The sequence below is a fragment of the Ranitomeya variabilis genome, chromosome 4, assembly GCF_051348905.1.
Source record: "Ranitomeya variabilis isolate aRanVar5 chromosome 4, aRanVar5.hap1, whole genome shotgun sequence".
NCBI lineage: Eukaryota > Metazoa > Chordata > Amphibia > Anura > Dendrobatidae > Ranitomeya > Ranitomeya variabilis.
The window spans coordinates 190164140-190191859 of NC_135235.1; the positions used below are offsets into that span (position 1 = coordinate 190164140).

General features: G+C 47.2%; 2 protein-coding genes across 2 annotated transcripts in view; both read right to left on the reverse strand.

Annotated features, from left to right (window-relative positions):
* ODAD1 (outer dynein arm docking complex subunit 1) overlaps positions 1-27720 on the reverse strand; it is a 346929-nt gene that overhangs the window by 303337 nt on the left and 15872 nt on the right. The gene's annotated exons all lie outside the window — the stretch shown is intronic.
* On the reverse strand, positions 623-27661 carry LOC143767766 (uncharacterized). The gene is made up of 3 exons (XM_077256290.1): positions 27613-27661; positions 2012-2171; positions 623-1902 (listed from the first exon to the last, which is right to left on the reverse strand). Exons 1-3 carry the CDS (start codon positions 27659-27661, stop codon positions 777-779), a joined length of 1335 nt encoding a protein of 444 aa, XP_077112405.1. The 3' UTR covers positions 623-776.

Here is a 27720-nt window from a genome sequence, read left to right on the forward strand (position 1 = left end):
AGCGATCGTACACCCGGGGGGGCAAAGCCACCCCCCCTGGGGTGAAGTACAGGTCCCCCTGCACCTGCGGGTACGGTGACATTTGAATGACCCCGGTCACCGGACCCGCAGGGAAGCATTCCCGCCATGACGCCACATAGGCGTCATGGGTCGGATTGGCACCGACTTTCATGACGCCTACGTGACGTCATGGGTCGGGAAGGGGTTAAACCATACCAAGCGGGTCTTTAATTACCGGCTTACTAGAGCACGAAGAGTAGTGGAGTGTTCCTTTGGCATATTGACGGCGAAGTGGCGAGTTCTGCTGACGGCTATCAAGCTGAAAACAACAACTATAGACGAGGTAGTTAAAGCCTGTGTGGTGCTCCACAACTTTGTCCTGTCAAAGGAGCCCTTTTCTTTGGATGATGAAGAGTTGGAGACCACCTTGTGGGACTACCGCAGCAGCTCGGTTCGCTCTACAAGTTCAGTTACAAGGATGAGGGACCAGTTTGCCGATTATTTTGTCTCACCTGTCGGGCGGATCCCGTGGCAAGACATGATTGTGTAACCTGTTTCCCATGTGTAACCTGTTTCCCATGTGTTTTGTTTATGTAAAAAAAGTGTTTCAGCCCCCCCCCAAAAAAAGGCCCAAAAGCGTGGTTTTCTTGCTAGTAAAACCATTATGTTATACCTTTTACATGTCTGGTGTTTGTTTTTATTAAACCTTTTTTTATTATATTACCTTATTAAATCCACACACACACAAAGAGTAGAATTGTAATCAGAAATTTATTTTATCTTTTTTTTTGTTTTGTTTTGCAAAAAAAATATATTTTTATTTTCCAACTTTTTTTTTGAAAAATTTGAACATTTTTTATAATATTATTTACATTAATAACACTTTGAAAATTTGTAAAGTGTTGGGTGGAGATATGAGAGGAGGAGGGGCAGGAAGGTTGGACCACGTCGATAGGTGGGGAAACCCTACTTGTTTGGGGTGCAGTGGAAGGGGGGGTTAAACCAAGAGGCTGACCAGAGGGGGGTGGTGTTGGGGTAGGGGGAAGAGAAAAGTTGAGTAAGGAAAACATTGGGGAAGTAATTTGGTCTGGGGGCCGGGATTGTTGTGGGGACTGGGTCGGGTATTGTGACTGGGTAGGGTAGTGGGACTGGCGTGGGGTTTGGTAATGGTGCTGGTGTGGGGATTGGAGCTGGGTTTGGTAATGGTGCTGGTGTGGGTATTGGGGCTGGGTTTGGTAATGGGGGGTATGGTGTGGAAATGGGGCCTGGGGTGGAATTGGAGTGGAGGTGTGGGGAGGTGTGTGGGTCGATTCATTAATGGCCTGCAGTGCAGCATTATGGCAGGTATTCATTACCCGCATCTGTTGCTCAAAAGAAAGCTTCTCCATGCTCATGAGCATGGATTGGAAAAAAAGATTGGCCGGATCGGGACTTACAGCTGAATGCAGCCTATCCAAGCGACTGCTGGTTTCACGGCTTGTTTCACTGATGCGTGACTGCACCATGTTGAAACCAGCAGTCACTTGCTCTCCCAAAATTTTGAAAGAGCCTTGGAAGGATGCATTCAGGTGTAAGAACTCAGGAGCATAGCTCCTTTCCTGACCCCTCTGTCGCTGCCGCCACGAACCTAATGGTGGTGTCGAGGTGGCAGGATCAGAGGGGTGGGGTAAAGGGAACGCTAACTGTTCAGCATCAGATGCGAGCAATGAAGCCTGCAATAATGCTCCACTGCTTGGGGCGGATGAAGTGGAGGGAACAGAGGGGTCAGAGGAGGGGACAGAGGGGTCAGAGGAGGGGACAGAGGTGTGGGGCCTACCGACGTGGCCCTCAGTGGCGGACTCAGGAGGGATCGCTCCAGAGGGCGCAGAGGAAGATGCAGGCGCCCGGTGGCTGGAGAAGGTGCTGTGAAAGAATAAAAAAGAAATTAATACATTGGAATGAAAAAGCCCTGACTGAAAGCAAACTAAGTAGACAGGTTAACATGGTTATTAGTGGGCTGTAGAATACTTACACTCTGCTTAGCATGGTTCGCCTCAGGAAGGAGAGGGCCTGGCCATATTTGTATTTGCTCCTCTTCCTTCCTGCAGAGCCACTCGGGGCCTGCATCTCCAGGTTGAATTCCCTCTTAAAGCGATCCCTCCGTGACCGCCACCGCTTCCTAATCTTTCCAACTGTGAAGACAAGAATCAAAAGAAAAAACAAAAAATTGGTAAATGCAATACATTACAGTCAGCTCAAAACATCACTGGAAAGTGAATACTTACCTAGTTTGCTCTGCTGCTGAGGATGAAGGCTCTCCCGCCTTGGAAACAGGTTGCGACACACTTCGTCCCAGAGCCGACGGGTGACACCGGTATCAGCATGCCTGCGGTCAGCCATGTTCCACAGCGGCTCCCGCACGCGAACCTCCTCAATTAGATTATCAATGTCGATGTCATCGTCATCTACTGCGGGAGCACGCTGTGAAGCCTGTGCCAAAAAAAAGGAAGAAGAAAAACAAACTTATTAGTACACTGAAACACTAAGTACCAATAGAATCCCCCTCCCAAAAAAAAAAACTCACTGATGGCCGACCGCGGCGACGAGTCCGCCGACTCTGGGAGAACCTTCAGCGGCAGCAGCAGGAGCAGCAGCAGCAGCAGCCTGAAATAAAGGAAACAAATTCTCAGTAATGTAGGCATATATTTTCTGTGTTTAGTTATGTATGAAAATCTGTTTTGTGTATGGTGCAGTGTGATGTGCGAAAAAACTGTTTCACCACTACTTACACTTGGTTCCTCCTCCACTAGCATCTCTCCACCCGTCTCGCCCCCTTCTGACAGCTCCTCATCTGATTCAGCTTCCTGTTGAAACATAATTTATGCATGTGGTTAGACATCAAAATGTAATTTTAAAAAACCAAAAAAAATAAACCCATTTTTTGCGTTAACTTTTACCGATACACGCTGTTGCTGTGGAGGAGGGCTGTCAGAAGAGGACATTGTTTTGTGGTCCTGGTGGGCAGCGGCTGTGGTCCTGGTGGGCAGCGGCTGTGGTCCTGGTGTTTCTGTAAGTTAAAGAGACACTTGCAATCTGCTCGACACATTGAAGTAGCAGATTGTGGGTCTTCAAAACTTACTTCTAACACTTAGCTGTGGTCCTGGTGGGCAGCGGCTGTGGTCCTGGTGGGCAGCGGCTGTGGTCCTGGTGGGCAGCGGCTGTGGTCCTGGTGTTTCTGTAAGTTAAAGAGACACTTGCAATCTGCTCGACACATTGAAGTAGCAGATTGTGGGTCTTCAAAACTTACTTCTAACACTTAGCTGTGGTCCTGGTGGGCAGCGGCTGTGGTCCTGGTGGGCAGCGGCTGTGGTCCTGGTGGGCAGCGGCTGTGGTCCTGGTGTTTCTGTAAGTTAAAGAGACACTTGCAATCTGCTCGACACATTGAAGTAGCAGATTGTGGGTCTTCAAAACTTACTTCTAACACTTAGCTGTGGTCCTGGTGGGCAGCGGCTGTGGTCCTGGTGGGCAGCGGCTGTGGTCCTGGTGGGCAGCGGCTGTGGTCCTGGTGTTTCTGTAAGTTAAAGAGACACTTGCAATCTGCTCGACACATTGAAGTAGCAGATTGTGGGTCTTCAAAACTTACTTCTAACACTTAGCTGTGGTCCTGGTGGGCAGCGGCTGTGGTCCTGGTGGGCAGCGGCTGTGGTCCTGGTGGGCAGCGGCTGTGGTCCTGGTGTTTCTGTAAGTTAAAGAGACACTTGCAATCTGCTCGACACATTGAAGTAGCAGATTGTGGGTCTTCAAAACTTACTTCTAACACTTAGCTGTGGTCCTGGTGGGCAGCGGCTGTGGTCCTGGTGGGCAGCGGCTGTGGTCCTGGTGGGCAGCGGCTGTGGTCCTGGTGTTTCTGTAAGTTAAAGAGACACTTGCAATCTGCTCGACACATTGAAGTAGCAGATTGTGGGTCTTCAAAACTTACTTCTAACACTTAGCTGTGGTCCTGGTGGGCAGCGGCTGTGGTCCTGGTGGGCAGCGGCTGTGGTCCTGGTGGGCAGCGGCTGTGGTCCTGGTGTTTCTGTAAGTTAAAGAGACACTTGCAATCTGCTCGACACATTGAAGTAGCAGATTGTGGGTCTTCAAAACTTACTTCTAACACTTAGCTGTGGTCCTGGTGGGCAGCGGCTGTGGTCCTGGTGGGCAGCGGCTGTGGTCCTGGTGGGCAGCGGCTGTGGTCCTGGTGGGCAGCGGCTGTGGTCCTGGTGTTTCTGTAAGTTAAAGAGACACTTGCAATCTGCTCGACACATTGAAGTAGCAGATTGTGGGTCTTCAAAACTTACTTCTAACACTTAGCTGTGGTCCTGGTGGGCAGCGGCTGTGGTCCTGGTGGGCAGCGGCTGTGGTCCTGGTGGGCAGCGGCTGTGGTCCTGGTGTTTCTGTAAGTTAAAGAGACACTTGCAATCTGCTCGACACATTGAAGTAGCAGATTGTGGGTCTTCAAAACTTACTTCTAACACTTAGCTGTGGTCCTGGTGGGCAGCGGCTGTGGTCCTGGTGGGCAGCGGCTGTGGTCCTGGTGTTTCTGTAAGTTAAAGAGACACTTGCAATCTGCTCGACACATTGAAGTAGCAGATTGTGGGTCTTCAAAACTTACTTCTAACACTTAGCTGTGGTCCTGGTGGGCAGCGGCTGTGGTCCTGGTGGGCAGCGGCTGTGGTCCTGGTGGGCAGCGGCTGTGGTCCTGGTGGGCAGCGGCTGTGGTCCTGGTGTTTCTGTAAGTTAAAGAGACACTTGCAATCTGCTCGACACATTGAAGTAGCAGATTGTGGGTCTTCAAAACTTACTTCTAACACTTAGCTGTGGTCCTGGTGGGCAGCGGCTGTGGTCCTGGTGGGCAGCGGCTGTGGTCCTGGTGGGCAGCGGCTGTGGTCCTGGTGGGCAGCGGCTGTGGTCCTGGTGGGCAGCGGCTGTGGTCCTGGTGGGCAGCGGCTGTGGTCCTGGTGTTTCTGTAAGTTAAAGAGACACTTGCAATCTGCTCGACACATTGAAGTAGCAGATTGTGGGTCTTCAAAACTTACTTCTAACACTTAGCTGTGGTCCTGGTGGGCAGCGGCTGTGGTCCTGGTGGGCAGCGGCTGTGGTCCTGGTGGGCAGCGGCTGTGGTCCTGGTGGGCAGCGGCTGTGGTCCTGGTGTTTCTGTAAGTTAAAGAGACACTTGCAATCTGCTCGACACATTGAAGTAGCAGATTGTGGGTCTTCAAAACTTACTTCTAACACTTAGCTGTGGTCCTGGTGGGCAGCGGCTGTGGTCCTGGTGGGCAGCGGCTGTGGTCCTGGTGTTTCTGTAAGTTAAGGAGACACTTGCAATCTGCTCGACACATTGAAGTAGCAGATTGTGGGTCTTCAAAACTTACTTCTAACACTTAGCTGTGGTCCTGGTGGGCAGCGGCTGTGGTCCTGGTGGGCAGCGGCTGTGGTCCTGGTGGGCAGCGGCTGTGGTCCTGGTGGGCAGCGGCTGTGGTCCTGGTGTTTCTGTAAGTTAAAGAGACACTTGCAATCTGCTCGACACATTGAAGTAGCAGATTGTGGGTCTTCAAAACTTACTTCTAACACTTAGCTGTGGTCCTGGTGGGCAGCGGCTGTGGTCCTGGTGGGCAGCGGCTGTGGTCCTGGTGGGCAGCGGCTGTGGTCCTGGTGGGCAGCGGCTGTGGTCCTGGTGTTTCTGTAAGTTAAAGAGACACTTGCAATCTGCTCGACTGTCATGATCTCAATGGCAAGAGAACATAGCATAAGCATATATAGGAACTAGCTCTTGGAAGATGGGAACTGAGCTGACCATGAACTAAACCTAACGCACAACTAGCAGTGGCCGGGTAGCATGCCTACGTTGATTCTAGATGCCCAGCACCAGCCGGAGGACTAAATAATGCTAGCAGAGGAAAATATCAGTCCTAGCTCACCTCTAGAGAAATACCCCGAAAGGAGACAGAGGCCCCCCACATGTATTGGCGGTGAATAAAGATGAAATAACAAACGTAGTATGAAAATAGGTTTAGCAAATTTGAGGTCCACTTACTACATAGCAGAAGACAGAAAGGACACTTTCATGGTCAGCTGAAAACCCTATCAAAACACCATCCAGAAATTACTTTAAAACTCTGGCATTAACTCATAACACCAGAGTGGCAATTCCTGTTCACAAGAGCTTTCCAGACACAGTAACGAAACTACAGCTGTGAACTGGAACAAAAATGCAAAAACAAACATGGACAAGAGTCCAACTTATCTAGTAGTTGTCTAGGAGCAGGAACAAGCACAGAGAGGCTTCTGATAACATTGTTGACCGGCAAGCAACTAACAGAGCAGCAAGGTTATATAGCGACTCCCACATCTTGATGGGAACAGGTGAACAGAGAAGATGAAGACACCAGTTCAATTCCACCAGTAGCCACCGGGGGAGCCCAGAATCCAAATTCACAACAGTACCCCCCCCTCAAGGAGGGGGCACCGAACCCTCACCAGAACCACCAGGGCGATCAGGATGGGCCCTATGAAAGGCACGAACCAGATCAGAGGCATGAACATCAGATGCATTCACCCAAGAATTATCCTCCTGGCCGTATCCCTTCCACTTGACCAGATACTGGAGTCTCCGTCTGGAAACACGAGAGTCCAAGATTTTCTCCACAACGTACTCCAACTCACCCTCAACCAACACCGGAGCAGGAGGCTCAACGGAAGGCACAACCGGTACCTCATACCTGCGCAATAATGACCGATGAAAAACGTTATGAATAGAAAAGGATGCAGGGAGGTCCAAACGGAAGGAAACAGGGTTAAGAATCTCCAATATCTTATACGGGCCGATGAACCGAGGCTTAAACTTAGGAGAGGAGACCCTCATAGGGACAAAACGAGAAGACAACCACACCAAATCCCCAACACAAAGCCGAGGACCAACACGACGGTGGCGGTTGGCAAAAAGCTGAGTCTTCTCCTGGGACAACCTCAAATTGTCCACCACCTGCCCCCAGATCTGATGCAATCTCTCCACCACAGCATCCACTCCAGGACAATCCGAAGATTCCACCTGACCAGAGGAAAATCGAGGATGAAACCCTGAATTACAGAAAAACGGGGACACCAAAGTGGCAGAGCTGGCCCGATTATTGAGAGCGAACTCCGCCAATGGCAAAAAAGCAACCCAATCATCCTGGTCAGCAGACACAAAACACCTCAGATATGTCTCCAGGGTCTGATTAATCCGCTCGGTCTGGCCATTCGTCTGAGGATGGAAAGCGGACGAAAAAGATAAATCTATGCCCATCCTAGCACAGAATGCCCGCCAAAATCTAGACACAAATTGGGTCCCTCTGTCAGAAACGATATTCTCAGGAATACCATGCAAACGAACAACATTTTGAAAAAACAGAGGAACCAACTCGGAAGAAGAAGGCAACTTGGGCAGAGGAACCAAATGGACCATCTTAGAGAAACGGTCACACACCACCCAGATGACAGACATCTTCTGAGAAACAGGCAGATCTGAAATAAAATCCATCGAGATGTGCGTCCAAGGCCTCTTAGGAATAGGCAAGGGCAACAATAATCCACTAGCCCGAGAACAACAAGGCTTGGCCCGAGCACAAACGTCACAAGACTGCACAAAGCCTCGCACATCTCGTGACAGGGAAGGCCACCAGAAGGACCTTGCCACCAAATCCCTGGTACCAAAAATGCCAGGATGACCTGCCAACGCAGAAGAATGAACCTCAGAGATGACTCTACTGGTCCAATCATCAGGAACAAACAGTTTATCAGGTGGGCAACGATCAGGTCTATCCGCCTGAAACTCCTGCAAGGCCCGCCGCAGGTCTGGAGAAACGGCTGACAATACCACTCCATCCTTAAGGATACCTGTGGGCTCAGAGTTACCAGGCGAGTCAGGCTCAAAACTCCTAGAAAGGGCATCCGCCTTAACATTCTTAGAACCCGGTAGGTATGACACCACAAAATTAAACCGAGAGAAAAATAATGACCAGCGCGCCTGTCTAGGATTCAGGCGCCTGGCGGTCTCAAGATAAATCAAATTTTTGTGGTCAGTCAATACCACCACCTGATGTCTGGCCCCCTCAAGCCAATGGCGCCACTCCTCAAAAGCCCACTTCATGGCCAAAAGCTCCCGATTCCCAACATCATAATTCCGCTCAGCGGGCGAAAATTTACGGGAAAAGAAGGCACAAGGCCTCATCACGGGGCAGTCAGAACTTTTCTGCGACAACACTGCCCCAGCTCCGATCTCAGAAGCGTCGACCTCAACCTGAAAAGGTAGAGCAACATCAGGCTGACGCAACACAGGGGCAGAGGAAAAACGGCGCTTAAGCTCCCGAAAGGCCTCCACAGCATCAGGGGACCAATCAGCAACATCAGCACCCTTCTTAGTCAAATCGGTCAATGGCTTAGCAATATCCGAAAAACCAGCAATAAATCGACGATAAAAGTTAGCAAAGCCCAAAAATTTCTGAAGACTCTTAAGAGAAGAGGGCTGCGTCCAATCACAAATAGCTTGAACCTTGACAGGATCCATTTCAATGGAAGAGGGGGAAAAAATATATCCCAAAAAGGAAATCCTCTGTACCCCAAAAACACACTTAGAACCCTTCACACACAAAGAATTAGACCGCAAAACCTGAAAAACCCTCCTGACTTGCTGGACATGAGAGTCCCAGTCATCCGAAAAAATCAGAATATCATCCAGATACACAATCATAAATCCATCCAAATAATCACGAAAAATATCATGCATAAAGGACTGGAAAACTGACGGAGCATTTGAAAGACCAAAAGGCATCACTAAATACTCAAAGTGGCCCTCGGGCGTATTAAATGCGGTTTTCCACTCATCCCCCTGCCTGATTCGCACCAAATTATACGCCCCACGAAGGTCAATCTTAGAGAACCACTTGGCCCCCTTTATGCGAGCAAACAAATCAGTCAACAACGGCAATGGGTATTGATATTTAACAGTGATTTTATTCAAAAGCCGATAATCAATACATGGTCTCAAAGAGCCGTCCTTTTTTGACACAAAGAAAAAACCGGCTCCTAAGGGAGATGACGATGGACGAATATGTCCCTTTTCCAAGGACTCCTTTATATATTCTCGCATAGCAGCATGTTCAGGCACAGACAGATTAAATAAACGACCCTTTGGGTATTTACTACCCGGGATTAAATCTATGGCACAATCGCACTCTCGGTGCGGAGGTAACGAACCAAGCTTGGATTCTTCAAAGACGTCACGATAGTCAGACAGGAACTCAGGAATTTCAGAGGGAATAGATGATGAAATGGAAACCACAGGTACATCCCCATGAGCCCCCTTACATCCCCAGCTCAACACAGACATAGCTCTCCAGTCGAGGACTGGGTTGTGAGATTGCAGCCAAGGCAATCCTAGCACCAAATCATCATGTAGATTATACAGCACCAGAAAGCGAATAATCTCCTGGTGATCCGGATTAATACGCATAGTTACTTGTGTCCAGTATTGTGGTTTTTTATTAGCCAATGGGGTGGAGTCAATCCCCTTCAGAGGAATAGGAGTCTCCAAAGGCTCTAAATCATACCCACAGCGTTTGGCAAAGGACCAATCCATAAGACTCAAAGCGGCGCCAGAGTCGACATAGGCGTCCGTGGTAATAGATGACAAAGAGCAAATCAGGGTCACAGATAGAATAAACTTAGACGGTAAGGTGCAAATGGAAACAGATTTACCAAGCTTTTTAGTGCGCTTAGAGCATGCTGATATAACATGAGTAGAATCACCACAATAGAAACACAACCCATTTTTCCGTCTAAAATTCTGCCGCTCGCTTCGGGACAGAATTCTATCACACTGCATACTCTCTGGCGACTTCTCAGTGGACACCGCCAGATGGTGCACTGGTTTGCGCTCCCGCAAACGCCTATCGATCTGAATAGCCATTGTCATGGACTCATTCAGACCCGCAGGCACAGGGAACCCCACCATAACATCCTTAATGGCATCAGAGAGACCCTCTCTGAAAGTCGCCGCCAGGGCGCACTCATTCCACTGAGTAAGCACAGACCATTTACGGAATCTTTGGCAGTAAATTTCCGCTTCATCTTGCCCCTGAGATAGGGACATCAAAGTTTTTTCTGCCTGAAGCTCCAAATGAGGTTCGTCATAAAGCAACCCCAAGGCCAGAAAAAACGCATCCACATTGAGCAACGCAGGATCCCCTGGTGTCAATGAAAAAGCCCAGTCTTGAGGGTCGCCCCGGAGCAAGGAAATCACAATCCTGACCTGCTGTGCAGGGTCTCCGGCAGAGCGAGATTTCAGGGACAAAAATAATTTGCAATTATTTCGAAAATTCTGAAACCCGGATCTATTCCCCGAGAAAAATTCCGGCAAAGGAATTCTCGGCTCAGATACAGGTGCATGACAAACAAAATCTTGCAAATTTTGTACCTTCGTGGCGAGATTATTCAAACCTGCAGTTACACTCTGAAGATCCATTACAAACAGGTGGACACAGAGCCATTCAAAGATTAGGAGAGAAAAAAAAAAAAAAAATTTCAGCAGACTACTTATTTCTCTCCTTTCTCAGCCAAGGATTTTAACCCTTTAGTGGGCCGGTCAAACTGTCATGATCTCAATGGCAAGAGAACATAGCATAAGCATATATAGGAACTAGCTCTTGGAAGATGGGAACTGAGCTGACCATGAACTAAACCTAACGCACAACTAGCAGTGGCCGGGTAGCATGCCTACGTTGATTCTAGATGCCCAGCACCAGCCGGAGGACTAAATAATGCTAGCAGAGGAAAATATCAGTCCTAGCTCACCTCTAGAGAAATACCCCGAAAGGAGACAGAGGCCCCCCACATGTATTGGCGGTGAATAAAGATGAAATAACAAACGTAGTATGAAAATAGGTTTAGCAAATTTGAGGTCCACTTACTACATAGCAGAAGACAGAAAGGACACTTTCATGGTCAGCTGAAAACCCTATCAAAACACCATCCAGAAATTACTTTAAAACTCTGGCATTAACTCATAACACCAGAGTGGCAATTCCTGTTCACAAGAGCTTTCCAGACACAGTAACGAAACTACAGCTGTGAACTGGAACAAAAATGCAAAAACAAACATGGACAAGAGTCCAACTTATCTAGTAGTTGTCTAGGAGCAGGAACAAGCACAGAGAGGCTTCTGATAACATTGTTGACCGGCAAGCAACTAACAGAGCAGCAAGGTTATATAGCGACTCCCACATCTTGATGGGAACAGGTGAACAGAGAAGATGAAGACACCAGTTCAATTCCACCAGTAGCCACCGGGGGAGCCCAGAATCCAAATTCACAACACTCGACACATTGAAGTAGCAGATTGTGGGTCTTCAAAACTTACTTCTAACACTTAGCTGTGGTCCTGGTGGGCAGCGGCTGTGGTCCTGGTGGGCAGCGGCTGTGGTCCTGGTGGGCAGCGGCTGTGGTCCTGGTGTTTCTGTAAGTTAAAGAGACACTTGCAATCTGCTCGACACATTGAAGTAGCAGATTGTGGGTCTTCAAAACTTACTTCTAACACTTAGCTGTGGTCCTGGTGGGCAGCGGCTGTGGTCCTGGTGGGCAGCGGCTGTGGTCCTGGTGGGCAGCGGCTGTGGTCCTGGTGGGCAGCGGCTGTGGTCCTGGTGTTTCTGTAAGTTAGGCCGGAGACACACTGGTGCGAGATACGGCCGAGTCTCGCTGGTTAAAAGCAAGCTGTGGCACCGGCATTCCGGAGCGGAGCGTGCAGCTGCATAGCAATACATGGAGCCGCACGCTCCGCTCCGGAGTGCCGGTGCCACAGCTTGCTTTTAACCAGCGAGACTCGGCCGTCTCTCGCACCAGTGTGTCTCCGGCCTTAAAGAGACACTTGCAATCTGCTCGACACATTGAAGTAGCAGATTGTGGGTCTTCAAAACTTACTTCTAACACTTAGCTGTGGTCCTGGTGGGCAGCGGCTGTGGTCCTGGTGGGCAGCGGCTGTGGTCCTGGTGGGCAGCGGCTGTGGTCCTGGTGGGCAGCGGCTGTGGTCCTGGTGTTTCTGTAAGTTAAAGAGACACTTGCAATCTGCTCGACACATTGAAGTAGCAGATTGTGGGTCTTCAAAACTTACTTCTAACACTTAGCTGTGGTCCTGGTGGGCAGCGGCTGTGGTCCTGGTGGGCTGGTCAGTGGCTGCGGTCCTGGTTTATCTGTTAATATGTATAATGGATCTATAGTTAGACCACCCCCTGAACTAGGTAATGTTCAATGATAAACACCCTACTGAAATGATGTCAGAAATGTTCATACAGGTGAACACCAAAAACCCCCCAAAAAGTTGCACGTTATACCATTCATTTCCATGTCCCAAAAAATAAAATTTTAAAATGTTAACACTATGAAAAAATATATTTGACACATTTTATTTAAAAAAAATAACCTCCCCCCCCAAAAAAAAAAAAAACTTTACAAGTTAACCTTTATTAAAAAAATGAGCCCTCAACCAACCCTGTATTGCATGTGTAACCATTGGTACATACACCAGTTTTAAATTTACCTTTATGAAATAATACTACGGACATTTTTTTAAAACACATTTTATTATTATTATTTTTTTTCTCTCTTTTTTTAAAAATCACAATTAGGAGCTGACATGCTCTTTATTTTAAATACAAGTACTTCAACTACTAATGGTTATAACAGTAATTAAAATAAAATCAACACTTTTATTAAATAGAAAAACCCCACACTCACACATTCAAACCACAAGCTGCAGACCGCTAGACTTTTTTAAAAAACACATCAGATTTAAAAAAAAAACAAAAAAAAAAAAACACATTTAAACCACATGCTGCACAGACCACTATACAGTCCATACATCAGAAAAAGGCAAATAACCAATTACAGCATGGACAAATGCACATGCCATCAACAAGACGTACACAAAAAACATGCATGGTATGTTTCCACATTCCGGATTGCATCAGAATTTGGTCAGGATTTCCCATCAGTATTTGTAAGCCAAAACCAGGAGTGTAAAAATTAGGTAAAGTATAATAGGAAAACAGGCACACTTTTGATTTTATCACCCACTCCTGGTTTTGGCGTACAAATACTGATGGAAAATCCTGACCACATCCTGATGCAATCCTGCACATGGACACATACCCTCCCACATGAACAGGCATAAAATTGGCAAAGGCATAATATGGTGCAGGCACATGATACAAAATCACACAGCCGTAAAAAAATACACACATACACATGCACGCACATAGCTTTATGCAAATACACATATGTACAACAAAGGCAGAAAGGTGAACCCAATCAGAAGACGCATACACACACACACACACATACAAAAGGCTGGCAGTCCTCCGGCTGTAGCTGGATGTCTTCACAGTGGCTGGAATCAGGCTGCATCTGGACTCTAGCATGGCACTGGCTGGTGCAGGACGATGGCAGGCCTCAGGTTCTCTTCAGGTTTTAAGCTCTTTCTGTAGTCAGTACCTCATATACACACACAAATGCACAGGCACACAGATGCACACAAAAATTGCAATACTCACACTGGCTCTATGGTGGCTGGCTCCTGTGGCTGGAGTCCTGTGGCTGGCTCGGGTCTTGTGGCTGGCTGGGGTCCTGTGTCTGTCTCCTGTGGCTGGCTCTATGGTGGCTGGCTCCTGTGGCTGGCTGGGGTCTTGTGGCTGGCTGGGCTCTTGCTGGCAGTCTTCTCTCTGGCTCTTGCTGGCAGTCTTCTCTCTGGATCTTGCTGGCATATGTGGGGTTGAAGGCCCAGGCCAGGTTTATATAGATTTGGGGGTGTCTGACCAATTGGCAACAAAATACTTCTTCTGAGCATGCTCAGTGTAAAAAAAACGTATTGCAGCGCTGTATTGCGTCGTACGACGTGTCCCGACGCATCCGTCGCTCATAGGCTTCCATTGCAGCCAACGACGTATGCCGCAGGATGCGTCGCGACACGTTTTTTAGGCGGAGACAAAAAACGTTACAATCTACGTTTTTTTGAGACGACGTGTCGCCAAATTTCGACGCATCCGTAAAACGTACACGACGTATGCCAATCCGTCGCCATACGTCGCCAATACAAGTCTATGGGAAAAAAACGCATCCAGCAAAAAGTTTTGCTGGATGCGTTTTTTCTGAAAAAAGACGTTTTGAAACGTAATGCAGTTAACGCTAGTGTGAAAGTAGCCTTAGAAAAACGGGATGCGTCGCTGGATTCCTGTGTTTGAGGGTCAGCGACGGATCCTGCGTCCATAGGCTTCCATTATAGCCGACGAAGGACAGCGCAGGACCCGTCGCTGAGCGATTTTCCGACGTGCAGAAAAAACATTCCTCTGAACGATTTCTCTGCACGACAAACCGCTATTTTCCAACGGATCCAGTGCACGATGGATGAAACAGATGGCCATCCGTCACAATCCGTCGCCAATACAAGTCTATGGGAAAAAAACATGATCCTGCAGAAAAATTTGCAGGATCCTGTTTTTTCAAAACTCGACGGATTTCGACAGGAGAGAAAAGACGGAAGTGTGAAAGAGGCCTAACGCACAGATATCAGAACAGAGTCAGCCATTATCATATTAAACACTGTCAACTATCATAAACTACACAGGGCACACAGCAAACACAAAACATACCCAGTTTCATTAGGCAGGCATGCACAGGAATTCAGGGCTCAAACCAGCCACCTGCACACCCCCTTACATAATCAGGCCTGGGTATGGCTAGGGAATTGGAACCCAGCTTCCTAAAGATGTGATAAACTACAGTTAATTTATGTTTTAAGGGGGTGGGCACTCACGTTTTCACACAGGGCCCTGTAGGTTTGGATTTCTTTTTTCCTTAGTAATAAAGAAATTCATCTAAAAACTGCATTTTGTGTTATATTTGTCCAATATTTAAATTTGTTTGGTGATTTTAAAAATTTAAGTGCGACAAGCACGCAAAAGAATAGGAATTAAGGAAGGGGGCAAACACTTTTTCACACTACTGTATAGACAGTTTTGCCATATATCTAGTTTAGATATTAATACGCTTATCTCCAAGTGTTTTTTTTTATTCTAACCACATACTGGACTCAATGTTCATTGTGCCAAATTCCCGAAACATAAGGTTTTTATTGTAACAGCTTTCATCATAGAATCTTATTACACGATACTTGAAATCAGAACAGTGGAGATTATGATCAATTTGTCAGCCAGCGCCTCTATTCTGCACATCAGACGATACATTTTCGTATATCAAAGTATAAACATAAAATGTGAATTATATACAATTATGCTGCACATAATGATATTACTTGCTGGGTAAGATCTTTTTTAATACTCCCACCCGAGGTACTTTGCACAGAACATTTATTAGGGCTCTCAAAAGGATGTGTTTTGCATACAAATAAAGTAATGACTAAAGCTACATTCATACATAGCAAAAAAATACCGACAATTTTCCATTCAGACTTACACACAGAACATCCACAACAGATTACATTACCAGCATTTTACAAAAGCTCACCCATCTGCTGCGTAAAAACATACACACGTAAATTGACATGCGATACAGATCTCACAGTTGCATTGTAAAAAATTGCAGTGGCTTCCGAACGCATTCACCCCCTTGGCTTTTTACCTATTTTGTTACATTACAATCTGTGTTTAAATATTTTTGTAATCCGATTTGTGTGTAATGCAATAAATAGTCGAAGTAGTTGAAATGAAGTGAGAAAAATATATAAATTAAATTTATGGGATCAAATAACTAAAAATTGGCATGTGCATAAGTATTCAACCCTTTTGCTATGTAGCTCCTAAAAATTTCTGGTGCAAGCAATTACCTCCATAAGTCACATCCTTAGGCCGGTTTCACACGTCAGTGGCTCCGGTACGTGAGGTGACAGTTTCCTCACGTACCGGAGACACTGACACACGTAGACCCATAAAAATCAATGCATCTGTGCAGATGTCACTGATTTTTTGCGGACCGTGTCTCCGTGTGCCAAACACGGAGACATGTCAGTGTTCGTGGGAGCGCACGTATTACACGGACCCATTAAAGTCAATGGGTCCGTGTAAAACACGGACCGCACACGGACGTTGTCCGTCTGCAGTCCGTGTGCGTGCAGGAGACAGCGCTACAGTAAGCGCTGTTCCCCCCACATGGTGCTGAAGCCGCCATTCATATCTTCTCTGCAGCAGCGTTTGCTGCAGAGAAAATATGAATAATAGTGTTTAAAATAAAGATCTATGTGTCCCCCGCCCTCCCACCCCCTGTGCGCCCCCCCGCTGTCCAGAAAATACTCACCCGCTCCCTCGCAGTGTTCTGTGCCGGCCGCCCCTTCTACTGTATGCGGTCACGTGGGGCCGCCGATTAGACTCATGAATATGTGGCTCCACCTCCCATAGGGGTGGAGCCGCCTATTCATGAGTGTAAATGAGCGGCCCCACGTGACCGCATACAGTGGAAGCCGCGGCCAGACCAGGAAGCACTGACAGCCAACGAGGGAGCGGGTGAGTATTTTCTGAACAGCGGGGGGGCGCACAGGGGGTGGGGGGGCGGCGGACACATAGATCTTTATTTTAAACACTATTATTCATATTTTCTCTGCAGCAAATGCTGCTGCAGGGAACATATGAATCGCGGATTCAGCACCAGATGCTCGTATGTGTGGTACCCAGCACGGTGCGTGTGGTACCCAGTGGGCACACGGGCGGCACACGTGTGCCGCAAGTGTGCCACACTGATGTACACAAGAAACGTAGGGGCACACGGATAATTCCGGTACCGATTGTTTCCGGTACCGGAATTATCTGGACGTGTGGGACAGCCCTTAGTGAAAGAAAGTCCACCTGTGTGTAATCTAACTGTCACATGTCTATCAGTATATACACTTTACCTTTCTGAAAGGCCACAGAGGCTGCAACACCTGTCATGGTTCCCAATGGCAAGGGAACGTAAGAAACATATAAATAACGAACGAGCTCTCGGGTGATGGAAACTCGAGTTGACCGTGAGCTAAATCTACCACACAACTAATAGTAGCCAGGGAGCATACCTACGGCTTCCTATATGCCATGCGCCAGCCGGAGGACTAACTACGCCTGGTAGAGGAAGAAACAGACCTGGCTTACCTCTAGGGAAATACCCCAAAAGATGATAGCAGCCCCCCACATGTAATAACGGTGAATTAAGAGGAAAAGACATACACAGTATGAAAGTAGATTTAGCAAAGAGAGGTCCACTTACTAGATAGCAGAAAGATACAAAAGAGGACTTCACGGTCAACTGAAAACCCTTTCAAAAACCATCCTGAAATTACTTTAAGACTCCTGTGTCAACTCATGACACAGGAGTGGCAATTTCAGCCCGCAAGAGCTTCCAGCTACAGAGAATTACAAAACTGCAAACTGGACAAAAGATACAAAACAAAAGGACAAAGTCCACTTAGCTGATCAGCAGACTAGTAGCAGGAACATGCAACCGAAGGCTCTGGTTACAATGATGACCGGCAAGGAAATGACTGGAGAGCAAGGCTAAATAGGAAACTCCCAAACGCTGATGGAAGCAGGTGAACAGAAGCAGCAAAGTGCAAACAAGTCACCAATACCACCAGCAACCACCAGGGGAGCCCAAAAAGTGGATACACAACAAACACCATTAACAAGAGGCACTGCTAAGGCCACTTTCACACTTCCGTCGGTACGGGCCCATCGCAATGCGTCGGGCCGACGTACCAACGGACGTTGTGAAATAACTGCACGACGTGGGCAGCGGATGCCGTTTTTCAATGCTTCCGCTGCCCATTCTGCAGTCCGGGGAGGAGGGGGCGGAGTTTCGGCTGCGCATGCACGGTCGAAAATGGCGGACGCGACGCACAAAAAAAATTACATGGACCTTTTTTTGTGCTGACGGTCCACCAAAACACGACGCATCCATCGCACGATGGATGCAACGTGTGGCAATCCGTCGCGATCCATCGCTAATACAAGTGTATGGGAAAAAAAACGCATCCTGCAAGCACATTTGCAGGATCCGTTTTTTTCCGAAAACGACGGATTGCGACGGAGCTGTAAAGACAGAAGTGTGAAAGTATCCTAACTAAACAACACCATGAAGACCAAGGAGATCTCCAAACAAGCCAGGGACAGAGTTGTTGAGAACTACAAGTCAGGGTTGGGTTTTAAGAAAATATCCCAATCTCTGATGATCCCCAGAGCACCATCAAATCCATTATCATTAAATGGAAAGAACCTTGTGCCACAACAAATCTGCCAAGAGAGGACCGCCCAACAAAACTCTCAGCTCGGCAATGAGGGCATTAATCAGAGAGGTAGCACAGAGACAAAAGGTAACCCTGGAGAAGCTGCAGAGTTTCCATGCAGAGACTGGAGTATCTGCCATATGACCACAATAAGCCGTATACTCCTTAGAGGTGGCCTTTATGGAAGAGTGGGCAGAAAAAAAACTGTAAGACTCATTTTGAGTTTGCCAAAAAAACATGAGGGAGACTACCCAAACATAAAGAAGAAGGTGTTGTGGTCAGATCAAAGTTGAACTTTTTGGCCTCCAAGGTAAACGCTATGTCTGGTGCCAAACCAACAGAGCTCATCATCTCAATAACACCATCCCCACAGTAAAACATGATGGTGACAGCACCATGCTATGGGGATGTTTTTCTGCAGCAGGGGCAGGGAAAATGGTCCGAGTTGAGGGGAAGATGGATGGTGCAAAATACTGGAATATTCTTAAGCAAAACCTGTTTCAGTCTATCAATGATTTTTGGAAGTGCATTGAACAGCAGGGTGGATTGCTGCTGAGGGGAAAAAAACTTCTTTAAATCTTCCGCTTAGCGAGTGTGACCGGAGTGTAAGTATGAACGGCGGTAAGTGTGTGACTTGAGATTCAGGGAGTTTCCAAGTGAGGAATTATTGAATTGCTGTCTGTATTTTATTAATACTTTGCATTTATTTTTTATTGTCCGTTTCTGTCTGCTGCAATCCCCATTAGGAAATGTGCTCCACTATTGTTAATGCCATCCAGTGCACATCTTGCCACATGTATGCAATCCTTGATCAACCGGTCGAGGGTGCATACTGCTGTGCGAGATGTGAGCACGTTGTGCATTTGGAAGCCCAGATTCTGGATGTAAATGTGCAGCTGGCAACACTGAGATCCAGTCTTCTGCTCACTAAGCAGACGCTCAATGGGATAGATGAGGTGGGGGATGGTAGGATGGAGCTGCAGGACAGTGAAGCAGCAAGCTGGGTGACAGTTCAAAGGCCGGGTAGAGGGAAGAGTGCCAGGGAGGCTAGTCCTGATCTGGCACACCCCAATAAGTTTGCTAAGTTGGCAGATGAGGGGGTGCCAGTACAGAGGTAGCACTGCTGCAGCCAGGCATGTCCTCTGAAAGCCGGAGGAGTGACTGCTCCAGTAAGGAGGGAAATAGGAGAGCAGGGCAGGCCAGACAGGTGCTGGTAGTGGGGGACTCAATTATTAGGGGAACAGATAGGGCAATCTGTCACAAAGACAGGGATCGTCGAACAGTGTGCTGCCTTCCTGGCGCTCGAGTCCGACACATCGCTGATCGGGATGACAGATTACTGGGAAGGGCTGGTAATGACCCAGCGGTCATGGTGCACATTGGCACAAATGACAAAGTTAGAGGTAGGTGGAAGGTCCTTAAAGATGATTTCAGGGAATTAGGCTGCAAGCTGAAAGCAAGGACCTCTGTTGTGAATTAGACTTTTTTGGCTCCCTTTTGTGGTCACTAGTGATATGACTCTGGGATTGTCTTTCCTCAGTTTGGCACCCACCTGGGTCGTTAGTCCAGGGGTGTTGCTATATGAACTTCCTGAATTCTCAGTCTGGTGCCTGGCATCGTTGTATCAGTCCTTTCTGTTTGCTCCTGTCTGCTGGTCCGGGTTCTTGCAAAATTAAGCTAAGTCTTGCTTCCTTGTTTTTTGGTTATTTGCATTGCTATTATTTTTGTCCAGCTTGTACTAAATGTGATTCCTGATTTTGCTGGAAGCTCTAGGGGGCTGGTATTCTCCCCCCGGGCCGTTAGACGGTTCGGGGGTTCTTGAATATCCAGCGTGGAAATTTTGATAGGGTTTTTGCTGACCGTATAAGTCATCTTACTATATTCTGCTATTAGTCAGTGGGCCTCTCTTTGCTAAATACCTAGTTCATTCTTACGTTTGTCTTTTCTTCTTACCTCACCGTTATTATTTGTTGGGGGCTTGTATCCAACTTTTGGGGTCTTTTCTCTGGAGGCAAGAAAGGTCTATCTTTTCCCTTCTAGGGTTAGTTAGTTCTCCGGCTGGCGTGAGACGTCTAGAACCAACGTAGGCACGTTCCCCGGCTGCTGCTATTTGTGGTGCTAGGATTAGATATACGGTCAGCCCAGTTACCACTGCCCTATGAGCTGTTTTTTTGTGTTTGCAGACTTGGTATTTATTTCTGAGACCCTCTGCCATTGGGGTCATAACAGTATGCCAGGACAACATTGAATGTTTAATGCATTGCAGAAGTGGGATAATAAGAAAGGAAATTCTGAGTTTTTTTTTTTTCCTCTCTTTCTTCCTCCCCTTTACCTCTGAGTGGCTTATGCTTGCTGCAGACATGAATGTCCAGACTTTGATTACAGGTGTGGATCAGCTTGCTGTTCGTGTGCAGAGCATACAAGATTTTGTTACCAGTAGTCCAATGTCTGAACCTAAAATACCTATTCCTGAACTGTTCTCTGGAGACCAATTTAAGTTTAGGAACTTCAGGAATAATTGTAAATTGTTTCTATCTCTGAGACCCCGTTCGTCTTGAGACTCAGCTCAGCAAGTTAAAATTGTGATCTCTTTCTTGCGGGGCGACCCTCAGGATTGGGCTTTCTCGCTAGCGCCAGGAGATCCGGCATTGGCGAATATTGATGCGTTTTTTCTGGCGCTCGGATTGCTTTATGAGGAACCCAATCTTGAAATTCAGGCAGAAAAAGCCTTGCTGGCTATTTCTCAGGGCCAGGATGAAGCTGAAGTATATTGCCAAAAATTTCGGAAATGGTCCGTGCTTACTCAGTGGAATGAGTGTGCTCTGGCCGCAAATTTCTGAAATGGCCTTTCTGAAGCCATTAAGAATGTGATGGTGGGTTTCTCCATTCCTACAAGTCTGAATGATTCCATGGCGCTGGCTATTCAAATTGATCGGCGTTTGCGGGAGCGCAAAACTGCTAATCCTCTGGTGGTGTTGTCTGAACAGACACCTGATTTAATGCAATGTGATAGAATTCAGACTAGAAATGAACGGAAAAATCATAGACGTCAGAATGGGTTGTGTTTTTACTAGTGTTGAGCGATACCGTCCGATACTTGAAAGTATCGGTATCGGAAAGTATCGGCCGATACCGGCAAAGTATCGGATCTAATCCGATACCGATACCCGATACCAATACAAGTCAATGGGACTCATGTATCGGACAGTATTCCTGATGGTTCCCAGGGTCTGAAGGAGAGGAAACTCTCCTTCAGGCCCTGGGAACCATATTAATGTGTAAAATAAAGAATTAAAATAAAAAATATTGCTATACTCACCTCTCCGACGCAGCCTGGACCTCACCGAGGGAACCGGGAGCCTTCTTTGCTTAAAATGCGCGCTTTTCCTTCCTTCCGTGACGTCACGGCTTCTGATTGGTCGCGTGCCGCCCATGTGGCCGCGACGCGACCAATCACAGCAAGCCGTGACATAATTTTCAGGTCCTTCTAGGCATTCAGTATTTTAAAATTACGTTCCGGCGTTGTGATTGGTCGCGTCGCGGTCACATGGGCGACGCGACCAATCACAAGCCGTGACGTCACGGGAGGCTGGACACGCGCGCATTTTAAAATGCGCACGTCTCCTGCCTCCCGTGACGTCACGGCTTGTGATTGGTCGCGTCGCCCATGTGACCGCGACGCGACCAATCACAACGCCGGAACGTAATTTTAAAATACTGAATGCCTAGAAGGACCTGAAAATTACGTCACGGCTTGCTGTGATTGGTCGCGTCGCAGCCACATGGGCGGCACGTGACCAATCAGAAGCCGTGACGTCACGGAAGGAAGGAAAAGCGCGCATTTTAAGAAAAGAACGCTGCCGGTTCCCTCGGTGAGGTCCAGGCTGCGTCGGAGAGGTGAGTATAGCAATATTTTTTATTTTAATTCTTTCTTTTACACATTAATGTTGTTTCGATACCGATACCCGATACCACAAAAGTATCGGATCTCGGTATCGGAATTCCGATACCCGCAAGTATCGGCCGATACCCGATACTTGCGGTATCGGAATGCTCAACACTAGTTTTTACTGTGGTGATTCTACACGTTATATCAGCATGCTCTAAACGCCTAACAAGGGTTGTTAGCCCTGTCGCCATTGGTAATTTGCAACCTAAATTTATTTTGTCTGTGACTTTGATTTGCTCATTGTCTTCCTACCCTGTTATGGCGTTTGTGGATTCAGGTGCTGCCCTGAGTCTTATGGATCTGTCATTTGCCAGGCGCTGTGGTTTTGTTCTTGAGCCATTGGTAAATCCTATCCCTCTTAGAGGTATTGATGCTACGCCATTGGCGGAAAATAAACCGCAGTTTTGGACACAGGTAACCATGTGCATGACTCCTGAACATCGGGAGGTGATTCGTTTTCTTGTTCTGCATAAAATGCATGATTTGGTCGTTTTGGGTCTACCATGGTTACAGACCCATAATCCAGTCTTGGATTGGAAGGCAATGTCTGTGTCAAGTTGGGGCTGTCAGGGAATTCATGGTGATTCCCCGCCGGTGTCTATTGCTTCCTCTACTCCTTCGGAAGTTCCTGAGTATTTGTCTGATTTTCAGGATGTATTCAGCGAGTCCAGGTCCAGTGCTCTGCCTCCTCATAGGGACTGTGACTGCGCTATAGATTTGATTCCTGGTAGTAAATTTCCTAAGGGAAGACTATTTAATCTGTCTGTACCTGAGCATACCGCAATGCGTTCGTATATCAAGGAATCTCTGGAGAAGGGGCATATCCGTCCATCCTCTTCCCCTCTTGGTGCGGGATTCTTTTTTGTGGCCAAGAAGGACGGATCTTTGAGACCTTGTATTGACTATCGGCTTCTGAATAAAATCACTGTTAAATTTCAGTATCCTTTGCCTCTGCTGTCGGACTTGTTTGCCCGGATTAAAGGTGCCAAGTGGTTCACCAAGATAGATCTTCGTGGTGCGTACAACCTTGTGCGCATTAAGCAGGGAGATGAATGGAAAACTGCATTTAATACGCCCGAAGGTCATTTTGAGTACTTGGTGATGCCTTTTGGGCTCTCTAATGCTCCTTCAGTGTTTCAGTCCTTTATGCATGATATTTTCCGGAAGTATCTGGATAAATTTATGATTGTTTATCTGGATGATATTCTGTTTTTTTCTGATGATTGGGACTCGCATGTAGAGCAGGTCAGGATGGTGTTTCAGGTCTTGCGTGAGAATGCTTTGTTTGTTAAGGGCTCAAAGTGTCTCTTTGGAGTACAGAAGGTTCCCTTTTTGGGTTTTATTTTTTCCCCTTCTGCGGTGGAGATGGACCCAGTCAAGGTCTGAGCTATTCATGATTGGACTCAACCCACGTCAGTTAAGAGTCTTCAGAAGTTCTTGGGTTTTGCTAACTTCTACCGTCGTTTTATTGCTAATTTTTCTAGCGTTGTTAAACCTTTGATGGATATGACCAAGAAAGGTTCTGATGTTGCTAACTGGGCTCCTGCAGCCGTGGAAGCTTTCCAAGAGTTGAAGCGCCGGTTTACTTCGGCGCCTGTTTTGTGCCAGCCTGATGTCTCACTTCCCTTTCAGGTTGAAGTGGATGCTTCTGAGATTGGGGCAGGGGCCGTTTTGTCGCAGAGAGGCCCTGGTTGCTCTGTAATGAGACCATGTGCTTTTTTCTCTAGGAAGTTTTCACCTGCTGAGCGGAATTATGATGTTGGCAATCGGGAGTTGCTGGCCATGAAGTGGGCATTTGAGGAGTGGCGTCATTGGCTCGAGGGTGCTAAGCATCGTGTGGTGGTCTTGACTGATCACAAGAATCTGATGTATCTCGAGCCTGCTAAACGCCTGAATCCTAGACAGGCCCGTTGGTCATTGTTTTTCTCCCGTTTTGACTTTGTGGTCTCGTATTTACCAGGTTCAAAGAATGTGAAGGCTGATGCTCTTTCAAGGAGCTTTGTGCCTGACTCTCCTGGAGTCGCAGAACCAGTTGGTATTCTTAAAGAGGGAGTAATCTTGTCAGCCATTTCTCCGGATTTGCGACGTGTGTTGCAGAGATTTCAGGCTGGTAGACCTGACTCTTGTCCACCTGACAGACTGTTTGTTCCTGATAAGTGGACCAGCAGAGTCATTTCCGAGGTTCATTCCTCGGTGTTGGCAGGGCATCCGGGAATTTTTGGCACCAGAGATTTGGTGGCTAGGTCCTTTTGGTGGCCTTCCTTGTCACGGGATGTGCAGTCATTTGTGCAGTCCTGTGGGACTTGTGCTCGAGCTAAGCCTTGCTGTTCTCGTGCCAGCGGGTTGCTCTTGCCCTTGCCTGTCCCGAAGAGGCCTTGGACACACATTTCCATGGATTTCATTTCAGATCTTCCGGTGTCTCAGGGCATGTCTGTCATCTGGGTGGTATGTGATCGCTTTTCCAAGATGGTCCATTTGGTATCTTTGCCTAAGCTACCTTCCTCTTCCGATCTGGTTCCTTTGTTCTTTCAGAATGTGGTTCGTTTACACGGCATTCCTGAGAATATCGTGTCTGACAGAGGATCCCAGTTTGTTTCCAGGTTCTGGCGATCCTTTTGTGCTAAGATGGGCATTGATTTGTCGTTTTCGTCTGCCTTTCATCCTCAGACTAATGGACAAACGGAGCGAACTAATCAGACTCTGGAGGCTTATTTGAGGTGTTTTGTTTCTGCATATCAGGATGATTGGGTGACCTTCTTGCCGTTGGCTGAGTTTGCCCTTAATAATCGGGCTAGTTCCGCTACTTTGGTTTCGCCATTTTTCTGCAACTCTGGTTTCCATCCTCGTTTTTCCTCGGGACATGTGGAGCCTTCTGACTGTCCTGGGGTAGATTCTGTGGTGGATAGGTTGCAGCAGATTTGGAATCATGTGGTGGACAACTTAAAGTTGTCACAGGAGAAGGCTCAGTGTTTTGCCAACCGCCGCCGCGGTGTGGGTCCCCGACTTCGTGTTGGGGATTTGGTATGGCTGTCTTCTCGATTTGTTCCTATGAAGGTCTCCTCTCCTAAATTTAAGCCTCGCTTCATCGGTCCTTACAAGATATTGGAAATCCTTAAACCTGTGTCCTTTCGCTTGGATCTTCCGGTGTCGTTTGCCATTCACACTGTGTTCCATAGGTCTTTGTTGCGGCGGTACGTTGTACCTGTGGTTCCTTCTGTTGAGCCTCCTGCTCCGGTGTTGGTTGAGGGCGAGTTGGAGTACGTGGTGGAGAAGATCTTGGATTCTCGTCTCTCCAGGCGGAGGCTTCAGTATCTGGTCAAGTGGAAGGGCTATGGTCAGGAGGATAATTCCTGGGTGGTTGCCTCTGATGTGCATGCGGCCGATTTAGTTCGTGCCTTTCACGCTGCTCATCCTGATCGCCCTGGTGGTCTTGGTGAGGGTTCGGTGACCCCTCCTTAAAGGGGGGGTACTGTTGTGAATTAGACTTTTTTGGCTCCCTCTTGTGGTCACTAGTGATATGACTCTGGGATTGTCTTTCCTCAGTTTGGCACCCACCTGGGTCGTTAGTCCAGGGGTGTTGCTATATGAACTTCCTGAATTCTCAGTCTGGTGCCTGGCATCGTTGTATCAGTCCTTTCTGTTTGCTCCTGTCTGCTGGTCCGGGTTCTTGCAAAATTAAGCTAAGTCTTGCTTCCTTGTTTTTTGGTTATTTGCATTGCTATTATTTTTGTCCAGCTTGTACTAAATGTGATTCCTGATTTTGCTGGAAGCTCTAGGGGGCTGGTATTCTCCCCCCGGGCCGTTAGACGGTTCGGGGGTTCTTGAATATCCAGCGTGGAAATTTTGATAGGGTTTTTGCTGACCGTATAAGTCATCTTACTATATTCTGCTATTAGTCAGTGGGCCTCTCTTTGCTAAATACCTAGTTCATTCTTACGTTTGTCTTTTCTTCTTACCTCACCGTTATTATTTGTTGGGGGCTTGTATCCAACTTTTGGGGTCTTTTCTCTGGAGGCAAGAAAGGTCTATCTTTTCCCTTCTAGGGTTAGTTAGTTCTCCGGCTGGCGCGAGACGTCTAGAACCAACGTAGGCACGTTCCCCGGCTGCTGCTATTTGTGGTGCTAGGATTAGATATACGGTCAGCCCAGTTACCACTGCCCTATGAGCTGTTTTTTTGTGTTTGCAGACTTGGTATTTATTTCTGAGACCCTCTGCCATTGGGGTCATAACAGACCTCCAACATGGTATTTTCCAAAATAGTGCCTGTACCACGTGCCACACCAGAGAGGCAACGGGAGATTAGGGAGGTTAATAAGTGGGTCAAGAATTGGTGTAGGAAGGAGGGGTTTGGGTTCCTGCAGAACTGGGCCGACTTCTCAGTTGGCTACAGGTTCTACGCTAGGGACGGGCTGAACCTCAAAGGGGAAGGTGCAGCTGTGCTGGGGGAGAAAATGGCTAGAAGGTTGGAGGAGTGTTTAAACTAGGGAATGGGGGGGAGGGTATTCATTTTATAGGAAGGGAAGAGAGTGCAGATAGAGACCTGGGCACAAATAAGGAAGTTGGGGGTGGCGGTGGCATGGGAGGTGGGGTTAAAACAATTAATAATTTAGGAAAGAATAGAGGTACAGAGAGATACATAAAGTGTATGTATACTAATGCCAGAAGCCTCGCCAACAAAATGGACGAATTAGAATTAATGGTGTTGGAGCATAATTATGACATGGTGGGGATATCTGAAATGTGGCTGGATGAGAGCCATGACTGGGCTGTTAACTTGCAGGGTTATAGTATGTTCAGAAATGACCGAATGGATAAGCGAGGGGGAGGTGTGTGTCTATATGTAAAATCGTCCTTAAAACCCATCCGGCGTGATAATATTGGTGAATGTAATGAAAATGTAGAGTCCCTGTGGGTGGAGATAAGGGGCAGGGGAAAAAATAATAAATTACTGATAGGGGTTTGCTATAAGTCCCCAAAAATAATGGAAGCAACGGAGAATATCCTCGTAAAGCAAATTTTGTCCTATTTGTTTGCTTCACAATAAAAAGAAAATCAAATGTTCACAGTAGTAGATGTGTTCTGTACAAGAACTGATGCAGACCCTCCAAAAAACAATTAAATTCCAGGGAGTGAGGTAGCATAACACAAAAAATGCCAAGGGGTTGAATACTTTTGCAAGCCATTGTATGTCACAGAATGTTTAATAGTTTGTTGGAGAGTTTCTCCATTGAGTTCAATGATGAATCAAAATTATTAAGCTACAATTTATGCAGATTTTGATATGGATTATCTGCTGATGTATTAATTTTAAAAGAAAAATATTCCATAAGCCCCTCCCCTAAAGCTTTCATACCTTGCAATAAACGCCATCCACAGATATTGAGGGAGTTGAGCTCCGTCATTGCTGTATCTCATCTTCTTAGATTCTATTGTAACACAATCAATGTCACAGGATTGGAGG